The sequence below is a fragment of the Octopus sinensis genome, linkage group LG26 (assembly GCF_006345805.1).
Source record: "Octopus sinensis linkage group LG26, ASM634580v1, whole genome shotgun sequence".
NCBI classification, from domain to species: domain Eukaryota; kingdom Metazoa; phylum Mollusca; class Cephalopoda; order Octopoda; family Octopodidae; genus Octopus; species Octopus sinensis.
The window spans coordinates 19940263-19962762 of record NC_043022.1 but is presented as its reverse complement, the minus strand read 5'-3'; the positions used below and the strand labels follow the sequence as shown (position 1 = coordinate 19962762).

The following is a 22500-nucleotide window of genomic DNA, read 5'->3' as shown; positions in this document are numbered from 1 at the left end:
TTTTGCTGAAATAGTGTAAGGAATAAGAGACTGCTCCAGGCTGACATTAGGCAAGAAGTTGAAAATTTTTTTGGCCCATGACACTGCATGGCCCCTAAGTAGGGCATATGTAAAATTTGAATGAAATCGGTTGGATAGTTCTCGAGTTTTAATGATGTTCACATAGACACAGACAGACTTGCTCAATTTTACACACACACACTTACACATATGTACATATCTCTCTAGCTGTCTATCTATCTATCTGTCTGTCTATCTATCTATTTCTCTATGTATCTATCAATCTATCTATCTATCTCTCTATCCACACGCGCACACAAGGGGGTTTTGAAAAGATCCTGGCTTTAAGTGTATCACAAAAGGCCTGGTTGGAGGCCCAATCTTCTGAGTTCTTTTACAAGGTTTAGAAAAACTGACAGATAACTACAATAAATGTGTGAATCAGGGAGGGGAATATGTTGAATAAAATCATTACTGATCCTTCTTTATTTTCTTTTACCCAAAACCATTTTGTGACTGAGATTAACTGAAAACCTGGGGTGTGATATGCACAACAGTAAATACAGTATATATGTGTGTGTCCACACACACACACTCTCTGGACTTCCATGTAATTTCCATATACCAAATGAATTTACAAGGCATTGGTCAACCAATGGCTATAAGAAAAGACACTTGCCAAAGATGCCATGTTGTAGGACTGAACCCAAAATCTGGTTACAAAGCTCGTTTCTTAACCACCCAGCCACAGCAGTATTTCCAGTACCTGGCGTTTCATGGCAGAGAACTTTACACAACACTGATTGCTATGATCTGACCCTTACAAAGCTCCAATGTTGCTTGCCTACATACCTATTCACTAAGATTTCTGAAACCTGTGTATTTTTAAAGAGCTTTTGAGTGAGAGTGCAAAGTAAATAGCATGTGTGTGTGTGTCTGTTATTACTCCCTTCTCCTCACATACCCCACATCAACTTTGTTTTAACTCACAGCATGCCTGTGAAACAAAAATGAAATGAACAGTCTAGTAATTAAAGTTCATAATAAATCAAGTGTACCATGAAAATTTTGGATTTCTTCTGAAAATTATTCTTTTTCTTGTCAAATTCCTCTAATTAACACTGATTAAAATTTCCATATAGAAGGAGAAGTCTAATAACTGTTATTATATTTTTTTAATTTTGTATTATTTTCCTATTTCTCTCTGAAGATCTTGTTTTTTTTGCTATTTAATTATGATTTTTTTCTTCTTTTAATTAGCAATTATTTTATTTCTTTGCAAAATAGAATATTGAATGTGATTTAGGTTTTGGGGTTCTTCTCTGGCAAGAGTGTCATTTTAATTAAGTTAATAAAAAGTATGTTGAAGGCATGAATGTCACAGCATAACTTCCCTCTCTCTCTGTCTGTCTCTCTCTCTTATGTATTAGAAATATCTTCAACCATATGCCTGTTCATGAAATTATTTAAACGTAAAAAGCACCAACCGATTGTGACCATTGCCAGCCTCCCCTGGCACCTGTGTCGGTGGAATGTAAAAAGCACCCACTACACTCATGGAGTGGTTGGCGTTAGGAGGGCATCCAGCTGTAGAAACACTGCCAGATCAGACTGGAATCTGGTGCAGCCCCCTGGCTTCCCAGACCTCCGGTCGAACCGTCCAACTCATGCTAGCATGGAAAACGGATGTTAAACGATGATGATGATGATGAGAGTCATAGAAAAACTGTGAGGCACAGGCATGGCTGTGTAGTAAGAAGTTTGCTTCCCAACCACATGGTTCTGGGTTCAATCCCACTTTGGGCAAGTGTTTTCTACTATAGCCTCAGGCCGAATAGATTTGGCAGATGGAAACTGAAAGAAACCTATATAAAAATGTGTGTGTCTTTATGTTTGTGTTTCTTCCCCATCGCTGCTTGACAACCATTGTTGTGATTATGTACCTGTAACTTAGTAGTTTAGCAAAAGAAACTGATAGAATAAATATCAAACTTGCAAAATGTAAGGACGATGATGGTTATGATCATCATATTGGTTGTAACAATGGTGATAGCAGTGATGGTTGTGATGATGATGATAATAATAATAGTCATTGTTTTGATGATGACAATGATGATGGTGGTTGTTGTCATGGTGATGACGATAGTGGTGGTGGTGGTTGTGATGATAATAATAATGATGGTGGTGGTTGTTATGGTGATGAGACTGATAATGGTTGCCATTGTGATGATGAAGATGATGATGATGTAGCATGAAGGTGTTAAACTATGTCTACCTATATACACATGTACACACACAAACACATTCATACACAAACATACAATCACTCATGCATCGTTGCTGTCATGCACACCTTGACACTGTCAAACTGTTGCCCCCCCCCATAATTGCTCCTCCCCCTCTCTCACTCCATCTCTGTCTCTCTTTCTTATTCCCTACACTCATTTTCATTCTCACTCACACATATGCACCCACTCATATTCACCCGCATATGCACTTCTATGAATTCTGTCTGTTTGTCTGTCTCACATAAATCCACACTCATGTTTGTATGTTTTTATGTGAGTGTTATGTGTATGTGAGTGTGTTAACTTTTCCATCATGAACCAAGAAGATAGCAGAAGAAAAATATCTTGTATGGTAGTTAATCGGAATAGTTGGGATTTGAAACAACAGCTCTTCACTTTCTGATTTACTGTTGGTGTAAGTAACTGCCAGGCTCCAGATGGCCTTTTACAGATGGCTCAGCACTGATAAAGACATCATGATACTGTGTTGTTCTGTGTGTGTTTTACTGATTCAGTTGAGGTATACAGTTAACATACAGTTAACTCTTACTAGAAGTTAGAACTCCCTTCCCCTGATAATATCTCCTGGGTTTGAAAATGCCTAAAACAGATTACCTCTGTGGTTATAAAATATGGCTTTATAGTGCCCTTCCCTCCTTCCATCTCTAGTTTGAAATAGACCTCCTTACCTTAAATCCTGAGTTCTTTTCTGATTTTAGATCTGTGTAATATCTTAGGGCACATGGCCATGTGTAGTTAAAATGTTTGCTTTGCAAACTTGTGTGTAGTTTACCAGATGTGATCATGCTGCATGGCAACCTAGGCTAGGGTTTCTTCTTTTTTTTTAACAATGCCATTGAATTGGTATGCATTATGAGTAAAGTTTGGTAGATGGAAACTGTGAAAGCCTATTATATATATATATATATATATAATAAAATATTAGGGAATAAATCCAAACTTATAGGGAAAAATCAGATTTAGGATTGAATCCAATTTTATAGTAAAATATTATATTATATTAAATTAGAGATAAAACCACTATTAGGCAAATCATACAATGAAAAACCTAAGCCAATACATAAGATTAATTAATTTATATTATTTTAAATATATATCAAAATTATTAAAAAAAGATAATTAGTATAACACTACGATTGTTTCATGGCTGTCCATTTTTTTAATAGTTGTGATATGTATTTAAAATAATATAAATTAATTAATCTTATGTATTGGCTTATGTTTTTCATTGTATGATTTGCCTAATAGTGGTTTTATCTCTAATTTAATATAATATATATATACAGTCAGCAGATGAGATCCAGAGATTCTCAGTATAGAAAACATTTAGTAGTGCTCAAATGATTCAAACTTAGTCTATGTCTTTATGAGCTGTTATATTTAATTTGCTTATCTACATAATTGTCTCTCTCTGTATATATATTACTTAGGCATTTCAATTCCTAGACCAAATGGTGTGTTGTGTTCTTGAGCAAAACACTTCATCTCATGTTGCTCTGCAATCATCTTGATACCTGGCACATGGCACACTGTGCACCTGTTCAAGCAATGTCAATTTGATGTCAATGTCAATCCTCTCTGTGTTTAGCCCCTTGTGGGCAGTAAAGAAATAGATATATAAATTATGCTTTTACAAGAAGTGAGACAGTGACTTAAGTTGCTAGCCTTTGTTGATCCGTCTGATGAAAGCTAGCTGACTGACAGAGGCTAGCAGACGGAAACTACAAAGTCCCCGTCAACTCTCGTCTTGTAAAAGTATAATAAATAGGTACTCTGCAGAAAAAAAAGTGTTGAGTAATTCTTCTGTTCAGTGTTAAGTTGTTTTTGCTATAATTTTGCATGGAAACAAAACAATGCATGCACACACACACACTCTCTCTCTCTCTCTCTCTCTCTCTCTCTCTCTCCCCACACACACACATAGGCCAGCCAAAGCCTTGTGAGTGGATTTGGTAGACAGAAACTGAAAGAAGCCTGTTATGTGTGTGTTTGTCCCCCTATCATTGCTTGACAACTAATATTGGTGTGTTTTCATCCCCGTAACTTAGTGGTTCAGCAAAAGAGACCGATAGGATAAGTAATATTTGTATCTATGTCTGTGTGACTGCTGTTTGACTAAAACCCTGCAAAGCAGTGCCCGATCATGGCCACAATCCAATGACTGTAACAAGTAAAGGATAAATGATAAATAGGAAAAAAAGGGACAAATTTTTTGGTTATGGCAATTGGTGTACCTTTCATTGTATGACTGCTTGATCACTACCTTCCTGGGGCTAAACAACAACAACAATGATAGTATGTCTTGGTGAATGCACTGGTCCTTCAAGAGACCAGTGTTGGTATTTATTCTTAAGGGAGGATGGTGATGGTGGTGAAAGGATTCTGTGAAACGGACTGTGACATGAAGCATCACTTCTTAACAGACTTTGCAAGGTTATATCTTACAGGAAATGTTTTAGTATCTGCAATTGAAAGAAAGGGAAGATTTGCTAAAGACCAACCCTACATTTACCTATTCTTGAAACCTAGCTGCTGCTGCTAACATCACTACTTTTATTACTACTACTACTGCTACCCTATAAAACAAAAACAGCCGGAAGTTTTCTGCTCCAGACACATACGTGATGGTGCTGTTTGACACACACACACACACTCTCTCTCTCTCATATATATATATACACACACACAAACACACACACACACACACAAATATATATATATATATTTGTTTGTTCAGATTCTGGACATAGTGTGTCTCAATCTTTGTTTCTTTCTGTCTCACACACATTATTTTCTCTTTCTCACATACACACACACACACACACACACTCTCTCTCTCTTGTGAATGTATTCAGTAAAAGGCCTATTAACTGATTGGCATGAAATCAGTCATAAGAAAACAGACCCTCACCCCTCAACCATCACCACCACCTACATTACAGAAATGCTGTGTTCCTGGAAATTTTTCTAGAACATGGAATTCTGTAATGTAAAACATATTCCCATGGAATTCCAAATGAATTGCCTTTCATGCAAGACAGCAGTCAATGGGGGGAAATTAGGTTTCGCATTATGGAATTACTAATACATGGTATGGCAAGACTTTCAGGATGTCATGCTTCCACAATGTAGAAGGTTGGATGCCTCTACATTCAAACCTTCATCTGACTCCAATTGTGCTTTCTCCTCTCTCTCCGTTTGTCTGTCTGTCTGTCTCTGTCACTTTTACTGCTACTACAATGGCTTCTGTATCCATTGTTGCCGTAAAACAATTTTAATACATTTTACCATCTTACCCCTTCCCCACCCACACATTCAGTCCCATCCTCTGTATAACCTCACCTATATTTACCAACCCATTATACCTTTAGGGTGTATCTTGACATATCTCCATCACCATCTCTCCTGCTTCTCTCATCCTATTTTTCTCACTAAGTGTCTTTCTGTTTCCAACTTTATTTTCTATATTTCCAACTTGGGTATCCTTGAATCTCTTCTTCAACAAGACACCTATTTCCTCCTGCTATTATTCTTTTTAATCTCTCCTTAATTGCCACCGATCCGCCTCCCTCAGTACTTCTCTCCCCCCACTTGAGGATTCTTTATCTTGCCAGTATCAGTGATCCAACTGGTGTTGGTGCCATAAAAAAGCACCCAGTATTCTCTGTAAAGTGGTTGGTATTAGGAAGGACATCCAACCATAGAAACCAAACCATCTATACTCTTTACTCTTTTACTTGTTTCAGTCATTTGACTGTGGCCATGCTGGAGCACCGCCTTTAATCGAGCAACTTGACCCCGGGACTTATTCTTTGTAAGCCCAGTACTTATTCTATTGGTCTCTTTTGCCGAACTGCTAAGTGACGGGGACATAAACACACCAGCATCGGTTGTCAAGCGATGTTGGGGGGACAAACACAGACATACAAAATACACGCACACACACACACACACATATATATATATATCATCATCATCGTTTAGCGTCCGTTTTCCATGCTAGCATGGGTTGGACGGTTCTACTGGGGTCTGTGAAGCCAGAAGGCTTCATCAGGCCCAGTCAAATCTGGCAGTGTTTCTACGGCTGGATGCCCTCCTAACGCCAACCACTCCGTGAGGTAGTGGGTGCTTTTTACGTGCCACCCGCACAGGTTGCCAGACAGAGCTGGCAAACGGCCATGAACGGATGGTGCTTTTTATGTGCCACGGCACAAGGGCCAGGCGAGGCTGGCAACGGACACGAAACGGGGCGGTGCTGGCAACGGTCGCGAAACGGAAGGTTCTCTTACATGCCACCTTATGATTGTTTCAACATTTGGATAATGTGATGTCCCCTATCTTATTTTATTGATAACAAAGAAAAAACTTTCTGCGAAAGTATCTATTATAAACAATACACACCCAAAAATTATGTATGCTTGTATTTGTTTTCTTTACCATTCATCCAAGTTTCACTGCAAAAAAAATATGCCTCTTTCCATTAAAAAAAGAACTCCTAAAAGCAAAACAAAAAAGAAAAGTCCCTCTTCCAAACCTTTCTAAAATTTGACTTGACTCTAGTTCTGTTGAAAAAATAGAAAAACATTAATTTTCTTGTTCAAGTTTAAAATTTATTCTAGTCCAGAAAAAAAATTAAGTACCTTCTGTAAGCTGCTTTCTTATCTAATTTAAATTTGTTGTTCTTTGGGTTTTTTTTATCTTGTTTTGTTTATTTCTGTTTGCCATTCATTATCTACCCAGCACCCTTATATAAACCTATTAATCATGATTTTTTTTTCCACTCTACCCTTTAATGACTCTTTCCTTTTCTCTCTTTCTCTCTCCATCAAATATTTTAACAACCTCTGTTGCATAAATACCCCACCACCACCACCATTTAACATAATTTCTAATTCTTGAATTTTCTCTTGAGAAATAATACCACACACTCTTTCTCTCTCTCTCTCACACACACACACTCTTTCTCACACACACACTCTTTCTCACACACACACTCCCTCACATATGCTCACACACTCACTCTCACACACTTTCTCTCATATACACACACACACACACATACATGCACACACACTTTCTCACACACACACACACACACACACACACACACACACACACACAACTTGGTAATAAAAGATTTATGGAGCAGACAGGGTTTTGCTTTAACTTGTCATTTGGAAGTGTAAAAGTCTAGTCTTCATTTAGTCTCCGTCAGAAATTACATGTGATTCTTTTGAGTTGATTAATTAATTGATTTCTCCCTGTGTATTTATTGATTTACCATATCTGATGGTATATAACACACTTTTGTTACCAAAAAAGCAGTCTCTAAATACCACCTTGGGTCCTATGTGTGAAGCTGGATCTATATTACATGCTTTAAGACACTGAAAACCATTTTTTTATTCCTGGATATGTGCAGCTGATATTGGATGCGTCTAAAATGCCCTTGCATCTTTTAGACCATGAAATGCGATATCTGTTGATCTATTGATCAGTTTAATCATCGACCTGTTGATCTATTGACGGGTCTAATCATTGATCTGTTGATTTGTTTGTTGGCCTTTCAGATTATGATCAGAATACATATACACTCTCTCTCTCTCTCTCTTTCTCTCTGTTTGTCAGTCTGTCTCTGTCTCTCTCCTTCTCTCACAGATATATTCTCTTGTTTGATCTATCCATCACGCGTTAAGCTATATTGGAGTATCATCTATACATGCATGCACACGTCTGTCTGTATGTCTATCAACCTATCTGCTTGTCTATCTGTCTGTCTATCTCTGTCCATCCATCCATCCATCCATTGTTTCTGTATTTTGTTGTTTACCTGTCGTTTACCAATTTGCACTCTGTTTCAGGTATTCCTCGTATCAACGGTCACACCAAACATGACCGCCACAGAGATCCTCGACAGATCTATGAATCTACGTCCATGCTCAGTAGTGATCTGGAATCTACTAGTTTCTTTGATTCAGAAGATGACAGCAGGTACCCTTTCCTCTCTTTTTCAATTTTTTTTTTTTTGTTTTAAACTAGCCGAACCCATACCAGTGAGGGTCATGGATGCAAAATGATGATGATATTGACGATGATGTGGTTTTGTCACTGGTTAGTGCTGATTAAGTGGACATATAATGAAGTGTTCTCCCCTTGGACATAGTGTTCCCTGGAACATGTTTGGTGTGTTATATCTGTTTTGTTTTGGTAACATGGTAACACCTGATCAAGGGCTAATCTGGCATCTATATCTAGCGGGTTGAGCAGCCATATATTTGCCCCTACCCAACCCCAGGTTTCGAAAGAGAAATTTTACTAGGCTGAAGAAAACTGTTTTTGGGCCCTGGGTGGGATGTTTTAGAGAAATGCTTGTCAGATATTTACATGGTCTTCCTTGTCTTTACAGGTTCCTCTTTGATTCTCCAGGTCCTTTTGCTGGCTCTTCAGGCCTTTCATGAGTCTCTGGGTTTTAGAGAAAAGCTCTTCGGCCCCATGTATGAGGTTTTAGACAGAGGTCTGTTAGATATTCACTGGCTCTTCTTTGATTCTTCAGGCTCCTTTTCTGGTTCTATATCTAGCAGGGTGAGCAACCATATTAGGGCTCCTCACTGGGCCTCTGAGAGAAATTTTACTAGGCAGAAGAAAACTGTTTTTGGGCCCCAAATGGGAGATTTTAGAGAAGTGCTTGTCAGATATTCACAAGGTCTTCCTTACCTTTACATGCCCCTTTCTGGTTCTCTAGGTCCTTTTGTTGGTTGTTTAGGCTGCTCATGAGTCTCTGAGTGTTAGATTTTAGAGAAAAGCCTGTTAGATATTTACAAGGCAAAACAAAACTGCATTTTGGCCCTCAGTGTGAGGTTTTTGAGAGAGGCCTGTCAAGTATTCACAAAGTCTTTCTTGGTTCTTCAGGCTCCTCTTTAATTTTTCAGGCTCTAATGAATTTATGAGCTTCTCTTTGGCTGTCTGGACTCTGGACTGACATAGTATTTGAGCTTCTCCTTTTATAGGCCCTCAAGCCCTCCTCATTAAGGTACAAGGGGATGAAGGTTTAAATATTTCATGACCACTTATCTAGTGGAATAACACTTCCTTAGTTTTTTGATTTTGAAAATAAGACTTTGGAGGGATATAATAAAATAAGCAACTTTATTCATTGTTAAGCTGCATGGCTTGGTGGTTAGGGTGTTGGCCATTCAATTATAAAGTTGTGTGTTCAATTCTTGGATGGGCTACTGCCCATCCACTTTGCATTGTGTCCTTGAGTAAAATGTTTCATTCATTTCATGTTGCTCCCATTCACTCAACTGAAATGAGTATCAATGGATTACTGGTGCAGCTCTCTTTGTCTTCAGCTGCATTTAAATTGTTGTAATGATTGCATTGTTCAATTAAATGGAGCTGCTTGAAACGGTTGTACTGCATCACCTCTTGATATCCTGTTGCTTATTTTGATTTTATTCACCTTACTTTGAATTGTACAGATAATACCGCACTGATTTGGTGCTTCAACTTAAGTACCTAATTTGTCTGAATTTCAATTATTTCTTATACATACACAGGAGTGGCTGTGTGGTAAGTAGCTTGCTAACCAACCACATGGTTGCGGGTTCAGTCCCACTGCGTGGCATCTTGGGCAAGTGTCTTCTGCTATAGCCGACCAATGCCTTGTGAATGGATTTGATAGACGGAAACTGAAAGAAGCCTGTTGTATATATATATATATATATATATAATGTGTGCGTGCGTGTATGTTTGTGTGTCTGTGTTTGTCCCCCTAGCATTGCTTGACAACCAATGCTGGTGTGTTTACGTCCCCGTCACTTAGTGGTTCGGCAAAAGAGACCGATAGAATAAGTACTGGGCTTACAAAGAATAAGTCCCGGGGTCGATTTGCTCAACTTAAGTACCTAATTTGTCTGAATTTCAATTATTTCTTATACATACACAGGAGTGGCTGTGTGGTAAGTAGCTTGCTAACCAACCACATGGTTGCTGGTTCAGTCCCACTGCGTGGCATCTTGGGCAAGTGTCTTCTGCTATAGCCAACCAATGCCTTGTGAATGGATTTGATAGACGGAAACTGAAAGAAGCCTGTTGTATATATGTATATATATATATAATGTGTGCGTGCGTGTATGTTTGTGTGTCTGTGTTTGTCTCCCTAGCATTGCTTGACAACCGATGCTGGTGTGTTTACGTCCCCGTCACTTAGTGGTTCAGCAAAAGAGACCGATAGAATAAGTACTGGGCTTACAAAGAATAAGTCCTGGGGTCGATTTGCTCGACTAAAGGTGGTGCTTCAGCATGGCCGCAGTCAAATGACTGAAAACAAGTAAAAGAGTATACACACACATGGCTCAGTGGTTAGAGTGTAGGGCTCACAATCATGAGGTAGCGAGTTTGATTCCTGGACAGGGTTGTATGTTTTGTTTTTGAGCAAGACACTTTATTTCATGTTGCTCCAGTTCACTCAACTGTAGAAATGAGTTGTGATGTCACTGGTGCCAAGCTGTATCGGCCCCTTTGCCTTTCCCTTGGATAACATCAGTGGTGTAGTGTGGGGGGAAGCTGGTTTTCATGGGTGACTACTGGTCCTCCATAAGCAACCTTGCCCAGACTTGTGCTTCAGAGGTTAACTTTCTAGGTGCAATCCCATGGTCATTCATGACCAAAAGGAATCTTTAACCCTTTAGTGTTCAGATTATTCTATCAAACATAATGCCTATTGATTCCCATTGATTTGAATTAATCATGCATTATCTCATATCTTCAAGATCTTGATGGTGTAATTACTTAATGTATAATAACATTGTAGGGTAGGTGTGAGAGCCTGGATCTGGCCAGTTTGAACATAAAACAGGTAGAATACTTTTGGCCGGATATGGCCGGTTTAAATACTAAAGGGTTAACCCTTTAGTTACTAACCCAGCCAAAACCGGCTCTGGCTCTGTGTTAAAATGTCTTGTTTTCATGAGTTTTGAATTAAAATCTTCCACCAAGCCTTAGTCACAATTTACGTTCCTAACACTAGCTTCATGATAACTAAGTTATTTTACTAAATTCTTTGTTATATTTAAAATAACTGAAAGAAATACAGAGCATCTCAAAATGAATACAGTAATGAAATGGTTAATCTTCCCCTTTATATATATGTATATATAGGCATACACACATGCATTCACATGTATATAACACACACTGCATTGTCTATTTTACACAGGTTTTCTACGGTCACTGACACAACTGCTAGGTCTTCAAAGTATGGCCGTCACAAAAGAAGACGGAAAAGACACAGACTCCCACCTCTCAGCAAGGTAAGACCATTGACTATGTTGTAAGAACAAGGTAAGACCACTGACTAGTGTAACAGCAATGTGAGCCCACTGACTGTTGTAACAAAAATGGGAGATTATAGACTGCGTTAACTAACTGTTAACAACAGAAGGAGACTATAGACAGCTCTCTTACAGCAAAATGAGACCATTAACTATTGTAACAGTAAGGTTAGACCACTAATTGTTGTAACAAAGACAATAGACTGTTCTAATAGCAAAGTGCTACCACTGACTACTGTGATAGCAAAATTAGACCACTAGCTGTAGTAACAAGAAAGTGAGACAAAAGACTGCTCTAAAAGCAAAGTGAGACCACTGACTAATGTAGCAGCAAAGTTAGACCACTAACTGTTGTAACAACAGAAAGAATAAACTGGTCTAATAGCAAAGTGGTACCACTGACTATTGTAGTAGCAAAGTTAGACCATTAACTGTTGTAACAACAAAGACAATAGACTGGTGCAACACAGACAATCTGAGATCAAATCCCTTGCTAAACAGCTGTGATTCAGGAATATCTTCATGTTATTTAACTCTATTGTGATTATGTTTGTAATGAAATACATACAATATATCTATGGCTCTAAGTATATTGTGAAAATAACGAAGATTTGAATTTCATTAAGTTAATGTTTGAGTTGTAATTTCATAAAAAATTTTTTCGCTGTTGTATGCAATTATGGTTTTTAATTAATTGTAAATACCTTTTAAAATTGGAAGATTTGTATCATAGAAATAAAGACCTTCTGGGGCAGGTAGGGGGTAGGGGGTAATGAGGACTTCAACAATATATTAAAATGATTGACATCTAATTAATATTTCCTTAAATTTGGGTTACTTTGATGGCACAAACGATACATTAGTACATTAGATGCATACCAATTTCAACAGCATATATTGAAAATAAAAAAGTTTCCAATCAATTTAAAGCTTGTTGTATAAACCCACCTTCAAATATAGGACTCAGGGTGGTTTATCTTGAGAAATGTTTTGGAAAAAAAATCTATTCTAATATGGCATCAAATAGGGTGTAATATCTTTTTTCTTTATATTGTGTTTGTGTGTATGTTTGTCATTTTATTTTAATTACTGTTTTGTATTTTTGGGTTTTTCTAATTTGTTTAACCATTACTGTGTGTTTGTATTTCTTTACAGACGTCTTCGTTTAGCAGTATCACAGACTCTACTATGTCACTCAACATTATTACAGTCACGTTGAACATGGGTGAGTACATACAAGATCTACACATGGAACTGGCTTCATTCTAGAATTCTTTCTCATTCTATAATAATAATAATAATAATAATAATAATAATAATAATAATAATAATAGTATTAATCCATTCTACTAAAGGCACAAGGCCTGACATTTTGGGGGAAGGGACTAGTTGATTACATCAACCCCAGTGTTTCACTGGTACTTAATTTATTGATCCTAAAAGGATGAAATGTAAAGTTGACCTGGGTGAGGGCTTAGTATTTAGGGTACACTTGGTTTGTAACCAGGTTGTGTTCAATTACCAGTGACACTTTGTGTCCTTGAAAGGGCACATGCATCTGTGTGAAGTGATCAGCCACTTGCTCATTAATTTCATGACCAGGCAGTTCTGTTGATTGAATCAACTGGAACCCTCGTTGTTGTAACGTACAGAGTACCAGTATTGCTGTCATTTTAGTGCTTTTACAGAATTTAAAAGATGTGAAAGTCCAAAAGTTGTTTATCATAACTCAAGAGAAGCCATTTTCAATAGCTTGTTTTTTGTCTATTTTTGTATTTTTTAAAACTTTCTCTAATATAAGATAAATCTTTTCTTCCTTCGTTTTTTGTTATTAATTTGAAATTTAAATTTTGTGTCTACTTAGAGTTGAAAAAAAACATTGTCAAAGAAAGAAATGTTTTTGAGCATCTGCATCTGTACACACAGTCATGCACACATATAGACTCTCTCTCTCTCATACATACACATGTAGATATATGAATGTATAGATGTGTTAGATATATAAATATATATCAATACATGAGTATATATTAAGTCAATATAAACATACATGTAAATATACAGATATATGAATGTGTGTGTGTGTGTGTATATATATATATATATGTATGTATGTTTGTTTGTGTTTACATATATATTTGTGTTTGTGTGTGTGTATATATATATATATATATATATAATGTATATATATAAATGGTATTTCAAATTTTCAAATATGTAACACTCCTTCCTCTAACTAGAAATTTCATAATTGGCTAATTAGTAAATAAACTTCATCATCATCATCATATTTCTTTCTTTACGATCGTTATTTCTTTTGTGAAATTCTTTAGTGTAAAAAGCAAGGAATGGTGATTTAGCTCCATTAACATCTCTCTGAATAGAGTTGTTGATTTCCTCCCCTCTTCCCCTTGATGTCTGGCAGTAGGTGTGGTGGATGATTTGTACCATAGTAGAGACAGAGACATAATACAATAGCAGTGCTTTCCAACCTGTGTACTATGAAAATAAATGTTGTCTTTGATATTTTACATTTTCAGATTAAATTTAACCCTTTTGTTATTATTATACTTCTGTTGAAATACTCTGCTTTCGTTTCATAACGAAGAATTTTGTAAAATAATTAATACATAACAAATGCTGTAAAAACTGCCTGTCACATGGCATGCACGAATTTTATGTGAACTTGTCTGGGTTTTTTTCTTCTACATATTGCAATTAAAATAAACTGGGACATACAATTGGGAAAGGGGTAAGCTGATTACACTGAACTCGGAGCTCTACTGGTACTAACTTTATTGACCCTGATAGAATGGAAGGCGGTTTCGACTAGGACAGCATTTAAACTCAGAATGTAAAGACAGGTGAAATGTCGCTAAGCATTTTGCTCAACCCGCTAACAATTCTGCCAATTTGCTGTCTTATTCATCATTTTAAAGATGACAGTTATATTATTAAATTCTTCATTATTTTAAAAATTAATTGTTACAAAGCGAATGCATTATGAAACTATGAAGCCCATCTTCAATATAATATCCCTTTTTATCCCAAGTTTGTTTCACTGTAGATTGTTGTTATTGTCTCCTTAATTCTTTTTCTTTATTTCTACAGACACAGTGAATTTTCTAGGAATCAGTATTGTTGGTCAGAGTAACAAAGGTGGTGATGGTGGCATCTATGTTGGCTCTATAATGAAAGGGTTTGTTGCAATATTGTTTTCTTATTTGTTTGACTTTTTACTTTATTGTTATTTAAAAAAAAATTATAAATGAAATAGCCATCTATGTATCATACTTAATGTGTATAATTAAGGCCATGCATAGCCCTTCAGAAGGCCATGTGTAGCCCTTCAGAAGGCCATGCATAGCCCTTCAGAAGGCCATGTGTAGCCCTTCAGATGGTCATGCTTAGCCCTTCAAAATTCCATGCTTAGCCCTTCAGGTCATGCTTAGCTCTACAGAAAACCATAACCCTTTAGATGGTCATGATTGGCCTTTCAGAAGATTTCTCTTAAACCTTCTGAGCTACATGCTTAGTCTTTCATCAGGCCATAGATTCCTGGGACAAGAGTGAAGATAAGAGCTAACCCTGGAGCGTTTGTTCCAGGTGATGAAAGGAGTGGGTACACTGCCAAGACATGCCATTTTGTTGGGCTGGAGAAATTAGAATTTGCATACACAGTGCCTGTGTACAATAGATGTGAGATTGGGGATGTGTGGAAGGAGACTTCAAGACTGAATGTCAACCATTTCCAGTATTCTGCAAAAAGATGTGTGGGTAATAGCAGGAACATCTAGCTGCAGGAAATCTCCTTTGGTAGACTCTGTCTAATCTATGTAAGCATGGACATGGTTGCCAAGCAGTGGCGGGGAACAAACACAAAGACACACATACACAAACACATGATGGGCTTCTGTACAGTTTTCCATAAGTAAAATTCTCTCACAAGGCATTGATTACTGTAGCACATAAGGTACTGTGCAGTGGGACTGAACCTGAAAAGTCATGGTTGCAAAGCAAACTTAACTTCATGGAAGCATAGTCTTGCCTCTGCCTATACCATGCTGCCACACATGCATGTATATGTGTGGGTATGTGTGTGTACATGCATGTATGTGTATATATATTTATATTATATACATACATGAACACAGACACATTTCACTTTTCTTCTATTATTTTACTTGTTTCAGTCATTAGACTGCAGTCAGGAAGAAGTTTTAGTCAAATGCATCGACCCCAGTACTTTTATTTTTTTAAAGCCTGCTCAGTTACAGGGATGTAAACAAACCAATACCAGCTATCAAGTGGTAGAGGAAGACAAGGATACACACACACGTCTACACGATAGGCTTCTTTCAGTTTCTGTCGACCACATCCACTCACAAGGCTTTGGTTGACCTGACCCATGCTAGCATGGAAAATGGACGCTAAATGAAAAAAATGAAATGAAGCCATAGTAGAAGACGCTTGACAAAGATGCCATGCAGTGGGACTGAACCCAGAGCCATGTGGTTGGGAAGCAAGCTTCTTACCACACAGGCACACCTGCACCTATATATTCAATTCCTTCAGCAATGGAAGAAAATCTTCAGCTTGTAATAAAAAGCAAACACATATACACACACGCATGTATACCCATATATACACATTCTTACACACACACACATATATGGGTCTGCATGTATAAACCTGTTGTAATGTATGTTTTCATACTTGTTTTGTAGTGGTGCCGTGGCTCAGGACGGCCGTATTGAACCAGGAGACATGATTTTGGAAGTGAATGGTATTAGCTTTGAAAACATGAGTAATGATGATGCTGTCCGAACTCTTCGCGAAGCGGTCCAAAAGCCTGGGTAAGCGCCTTTTTCATTCTCCTTGCTTTTGTTCTGCCTCCTCCTCCTCCACTCGTCTTCTTCCCCTTCTGCCTCTTCCTCATCCTCCATTCTGCCCCTCTCCTCTTCTCACTCCCCTTTTCTTCCTTGCCTTCCCCTCTTCCCCATTCTCTTCATCCCCTCTTCTGCCCCTGTCCACAATAAATCATATCTTTTCTCCTTGCTGCAAGACATCAAGGGTGTTTGCTTTGTCACTACAATGATGACTGATTGACAGCTTTAGCTTTAAGGACAAAGTATGAAAATTTGGAGGTTTCTCTCATCTGTTTTTGATGATGTATCATCATCATCATTTAACGTCCGTTTTCCATGCTAGCACGGGTTGGACGGTTTGACCGGGGTCTGGGAAGCCAGGAGGCTGCACCAGGCTCCAGTCTGATCTGGCAGTGTTTCTACAGCTGGATGCCCTTCTTAATGCCAACCACTCCATGAGTGTAGTGGGTGCTTTTTACGTGCCACCAGCACAGAAGTCAGTCAAGGTGGCACTGACATTAGCCACGTTCGGATGGTACTTTTTACGTGCCACTGGCACAAGTATCCCATTTACAATTTCCATTTGATATTTATGTCGATGTTGATGTACTTGACTCAATAGGTCTCGTGTTTGTATGTATATGTATGTATGTATATAGATATGTGTACAATGTGTGTATTTATATATATATAATATATTACCTATATATATATTGAAAGAGAAATATGTGTGTTTATGTTTTCTTCCTCTCTGACTGCAGGCCTATTACCCTAGTTGTTGCCAAATGTTGGGACCCAAATCCAAAAGGATATTTCACAGTACCTCGTCAAGAACCTGTTCGTCCAATTGATCCCTCTGCTTGGGTGGCACACACTACAGCCATGCGAGCCGAATACATGGGTCGTGGTGCTCCAGTCAGCTCCTCGCTCAGTACTATGACGTCTACCAGTTCATCATTAACTAGCTCAATACCAGAATCAGAAAGTAAGTATTATCACACAACATTGATGAGATTTCCATTCAGACTGCAAATAGGAGATGAATATACAGACAATATTTGTTTTTGTTCTGCTCATCTATATATATATATATATATATACTGCTACTACTGCTATTTCGGCCACTGGTCATTTCCCCAATTTTAGTCAACACACAAGACAGCTATTATGCTCTCCCCCATAAAAAACCACCACGTGGATTCTGTTGAGACTAGTAAGAAACAATTATGAACTTTTTTATTACACTTAACTTTTTAAAATATTTTTGATAAGGTTCATTCTTTTCAAGAACCGAAACGTAAAATTTCTAAGAAAATCAAAATTTATCTTATATAGTGGCGTTTTCAAACTTCTTTTTTATAAACACGGCGGTACCCCAGCAAATGGCAGTGCCCCAGCATGGCCACAGCTTGTGAGCTGAAACTAGATAAAAAGTAAAAAAAAATATATATATATATATATATATATATATATATATATATATTACTCACAGAAATTCCAACCTTGTCTGATTTTCACATTTTATTTACAATCTTATGATAATATAAGATAATATAATGAAATGATAGAATATTAAATGTCCATTCTGATTGAACTGGTATTTTCATGCATTAAAATATGCAATCTTCAGGTTCATGTCGTTGTGGTGACAGTTATTTAAGGCACACAGTTGTAAATTGTAAAACATAACTGTCACTACTACTATATGAACCTGAAGATTGTATAGTTTAATGCATGAAAGTACTAGTTCAATCAGAATGGACATTTAATAGTCTTTTGTTTCATTATATATTATATTTTTATAAGATTGTAAATAAAATGCGAAAATCAAAGTTGGCATTTCTTTTAGTAATATATTCTGCTATACACACACACACACACACTCATACATACAGAGGTGGGCACCATAAATCGAAAAGTTAACTTTGTTAATCTGTTGATTATTTGAAAATGTAACAGCAGTTAATGTTAACTTTTATTGAAAAAAGGCATGGCTTCAGTTTAATACCCCACCGACTTTGTTACCTCATGATTTCCAGAAAAATGGATACTTTTTAATGAAACATACACTAAATAATCGCTTATATCCTGTAGATTTAGTATAAAAATTTGTTTGAAAGAATTTTCTTAGGGGTTGGACATATGGGTGGATGCTACTGTAGCTTGTAGCCCCAGGAGGACACCTCCTCCAGCTGGCTATTGACACACCTTCTGTGCACTATCAGTATTTGCAAAGGGAAGCCATCCTTCCCATCTTCAACCTGTATGATACACACGGACTCGAGTTTCCGGATATTAACCCATCATCAGATTCTGACAATCACCTGTTGTCGATGAAAAGTAGGTTCCCGTTGCAAATATATATCCTTTTTCCAGTTCATCTTTTGGAAGTATCATTTCTGCATTGTAGACCAGATTCTGCTCATAGTAAAATATAACTGCTACCAAATATGTTACTTTTATTCCCTTTTTTATTTTTCTACTCTTACAGGGTTTGATGATTTAAATTTGACTGTAAATACAGATATGGAATCCGTTGTGAAAGCAATGGCCCAGGCTGATTCTGGTCTTGAAATCAGGGACAGAATGTGGTTAAAGATAACTATACCAAATGCATTTATAGGTAAGAACTGCACCATTTGTTTTTATATGTATTGGGTTGGCAAGAAAGTAATTTCATTTTTTTTAGTATGAAAGAGTAATTTTTTTTCATACAAAGAATGAACTGTAATCAATTTTGTTCAATTACATTTTGCCATCTTTCTGGCAATATCATGATTCTGTACTCATAGAATTTCTTGTCCTTATCAGCCATATTATTCAAAGTTTTACCATTCAAAGAATTTTGCAAACTTCGAAGTAAATGGTAATCTGATGGTGCAAGGTCAGGGCTATATAGAGGATGTGACATCACTCCCCAACCAAGCTCCAATAATTTTTCACAAGTTAGCATATATGTGTGTTGTCTAGCATTATCATGGTGGAACATGATTCCTTTAGGATTTGCCAATTCTGGCTGTTTTTCTTCAATTGCTTCTTCCAGTTTCATTAATTGTTGACAGTAAACTTCTGAACTGATGCAGCTCAAAATACACAATAACTTTGTAATCCCACCAAAATTGACAGCATGAGATTTCTTTGATGCAATTCACCTTCCTTGTGGTTTGTGCTGGCTCATTACATTTGGACCACGATCATTTTCGATTGATAGTGCCGCTGGACTGACTCCTGTGCAGGTGGCAGGTAAAAAACACCATTTGAGTGTGACCGTTGCCAGTACCACCTGACTGGCCCTCATGCCGGTGGTACGTAAAAGCACCCTCTACACTCTCAGAGTGGTTGGCGTTAGGAAGGGCATCCAGCTGTAGGAAGTCTGCCAGATCAGATTGGAGCATGGTGCAGCCATCTAGTTCTCCAGTCCTCAGTCAAATCGTCCACCCATGCCAGCATGGGAAGCAGAACTTACACATGCTGCCCCTTCTTACTTTTTCCTCCCACCCCCATCAGACCCACTTCTAGTCTATTTCCTGTCCTTCACATGGTCAATTTCCTCTTCGCCATGCTGTGTATGCCACCTAACTGTTACCCATATACCAACATCAGACCATGACACCGCGTGACTTTTCTTGTCCAATTGCAGCCCACCTTGCGGTAATAACAATCAACTTTGGTCATCCAAATTCAAAATGACTGACAACTAGCTCCACACTTGAAACTCAAGCGTAGCAACGAATTTGAATCAAACTGTTTTGTTCCATACATGTAACTCCCAATAAATTGGCTTCTTCTGTTTGTCCACTCACTCCTATATATATATATATATATATATACACATAGGCGCAGGAGTGGTTATGTGGTAAGTAGCTTGCTTACCAACCACATGGTTCCGGGTTCAGTCCCACTACGTGGCATCTTGGGCAAGTGTCTTCTGCTATAGCCCTGGGCCGACCAATGGCTTGTGAGTGGATTTGGTAGACAGAAACTGAAAGAAGCCTGTCGTATATATGTTTATATATATATATATATATGTGTATCTGTGTTTGTCCCCCTAGCATTGCTTGACAATCAATGCTGGTGTGTTTGCGTCCCTGTCACTTAGCGGTTCGGCAAAAGAGACTGATAGAATAAGTACTAGGTTTACAAAGAATAAGTCCTGGGACCAATTTGCTCGACTAAAGGCGGTGCTCCAGCATGGCCGCAGTCAAATGACTGAAACAAGTAAAAGAGTAAAAGAGATACACACACACACACACACACACACACCACACATACACGTACACACTCATGTTTTTCTTTACTTAATTTTGCAGGTGCTGATTTAGTTGATTGGCTGTTTACTCATGTACAAGGTTTCTCTGACCGCCGAGATGCACGGAAATATGCTTGTAATTTACTCAAAGTTGGTTACATTCGACACACTGTCAATAAAATCACATTTTCTGAGCAATGTTATTATGTATTTGGCAATCTCTGTGGAAGTAAGTATCTTTCTTTCTACACCATATTTTATAGCATTCTTTCACTGGCTTCTTTCTGTTACTATAGGAGGTGCAATGGCCCAGTGGTTAGGGCAGCGGATTCGCGGTCGTAGGATCGCGGTTCCGATTCCCAGACCGGGCGTTGTGAGTATTTATTGAGCGAAAACACCTAAAGCTCCACGAGGTTCCGGCAGGGATGGTGGTGATCCCTGCTGTACTCTTTCACCACAACTTTCTCTCACTCTTACTTCCTGTTTCTGTTGTACCTGTATTTCAAAGGGCCGGCCTTGTCACTCTCTGTGTCACGCTGAATATCCCCGAGAACTACGTTAAGGGTACACGTGTCTGTCGAGTGCTCAGCCACTTACACGTTAATTTCACGAGCAGGCTGTTCCGTTGATCGGATCAACCGGAACCCTCGTCGTCGTAACCGACGGAGTGCTTCCATCCATCTGTTACTATGGAGATAGAAACTTTGTTTTTTTTTTCTTCCAAAAAATTTCTGGCAGACATATATACCGTATGAACTCCTCCATAATTCACACTTCTAATTTGGTCTTATTCTTATTCAGCAAGTCAGACCTGTGTGACTCCACAACATGAATAGTGGTGGGGATCCTGAAATGGACTTCAGATGGAATATTAGTCACTCAGTCCAGTAGGTGAGGCCTCACATCAGTGAAGGTGGCCTATTTATTCTTTAGTAAAGTTACCTTCTCAACTCATGCCGAACCCGTAAGGGCTGGTTTCCTGGTTTATATAGTCCCCCACCTGGATGGGACAGCAGTCTATTGCAGGATTACTTATTTTTGCCTCCTGAGTCAACTGGAGCAATATGAAAGGAAGTGTTTTGCCCCAGATCACAGTCCAGGAATGGAAACCACAATTTTAATGATCATGTGTCCAACACCCTAATCACTAAGCCATGTGCCTCTACAAAGGGGCCAATTTACTGTAAAATCATTAAGTGGAAAGCCCCAAGTTGGTGCTTATTCTCTCCTGATGACCACTGAAACCCACTGGCATCTGGTATGCAGAGTTTTCAACTGATCAAGCAAGCGGTTCCAAGTCTGTTGTATGGAAAAAGCACGAGGGAGCCAACCACAAACAGTTTGATGGCTGAAATGAAATTATTGACTCATTTTTCTCCTTTTTTGATGCCAGACTGCCTGAGAGCACACCTGGTCCTATGGTACAAACTTTGGTTTAAAGGTTTTTAAATTAAAACTGTTCATCAAAATTCCCCATAAATTTATATTCCAAGCACCAGCTTTTGTTGGTGATATAACATGCTAATCATATGCAAATCAGTTTCCACGAACACTGTCTATTGGTCAGTTAAAATAATATGAGCATACTACATCATATAAGATGTGGAGAATTCAGGAAAGTACCTCACTATCAAGAATGAATTAACTCAGTTCCCATTTGTCTCAAATAAACAGAACTGAATATGCTTGGTTCCCACACAGTGTGGGTTAACAGCAGAGACTTTATCAAATTCTTCATT

General features: G+C 38.0%; 1 protein-coding gene across 5 annotated transcripts in view; it reads left to right on the top strand.

Moving 5' to 3' along the window:
* Positions 1 to 22500, top strand: part of LOC115224765 (segment polarity protein dishevelled homolog DVL-3) — a 245450-nt gene that overhangs the window by 167141 nt on the left and 55809 nt on the right. For all 5 annotated transcript variants that reach the window (XM_029795670.2, XM_029795671.2, XM_029795669.2 and 2 more), the window contains exons 6-13: positions 8171 to 8300; positions 11530 to 11623; positions 12800 to 12869; positions 14756 to 14843; positions 16372 to 16500; positions 17274 to 17497; positions 19004 to 19135; positions 20823 to 20990. In XM_029795670.2, coding sequence (XP_029651530.1) covers positions 8171 to 8300; positions 11530 to 11623; positions 12800 to 12869; positions 14756 to 14843; positions 16372 to 16500; positions 17274 to 17497; positions 19004 to 19135; positions 20823 to 20990 — 1035 coding nt within the window. The remainder of the gene's footprint in view (positions 1 to 8170; positions 8301 to 11529; positions 11624 to 12799; positions 12870 to 14755; positions 14844 to 16371; positions 16501 to 17273; positions 17498 to 19003; positions 19136 to 20822; positions 20991 to 22500) is intronic.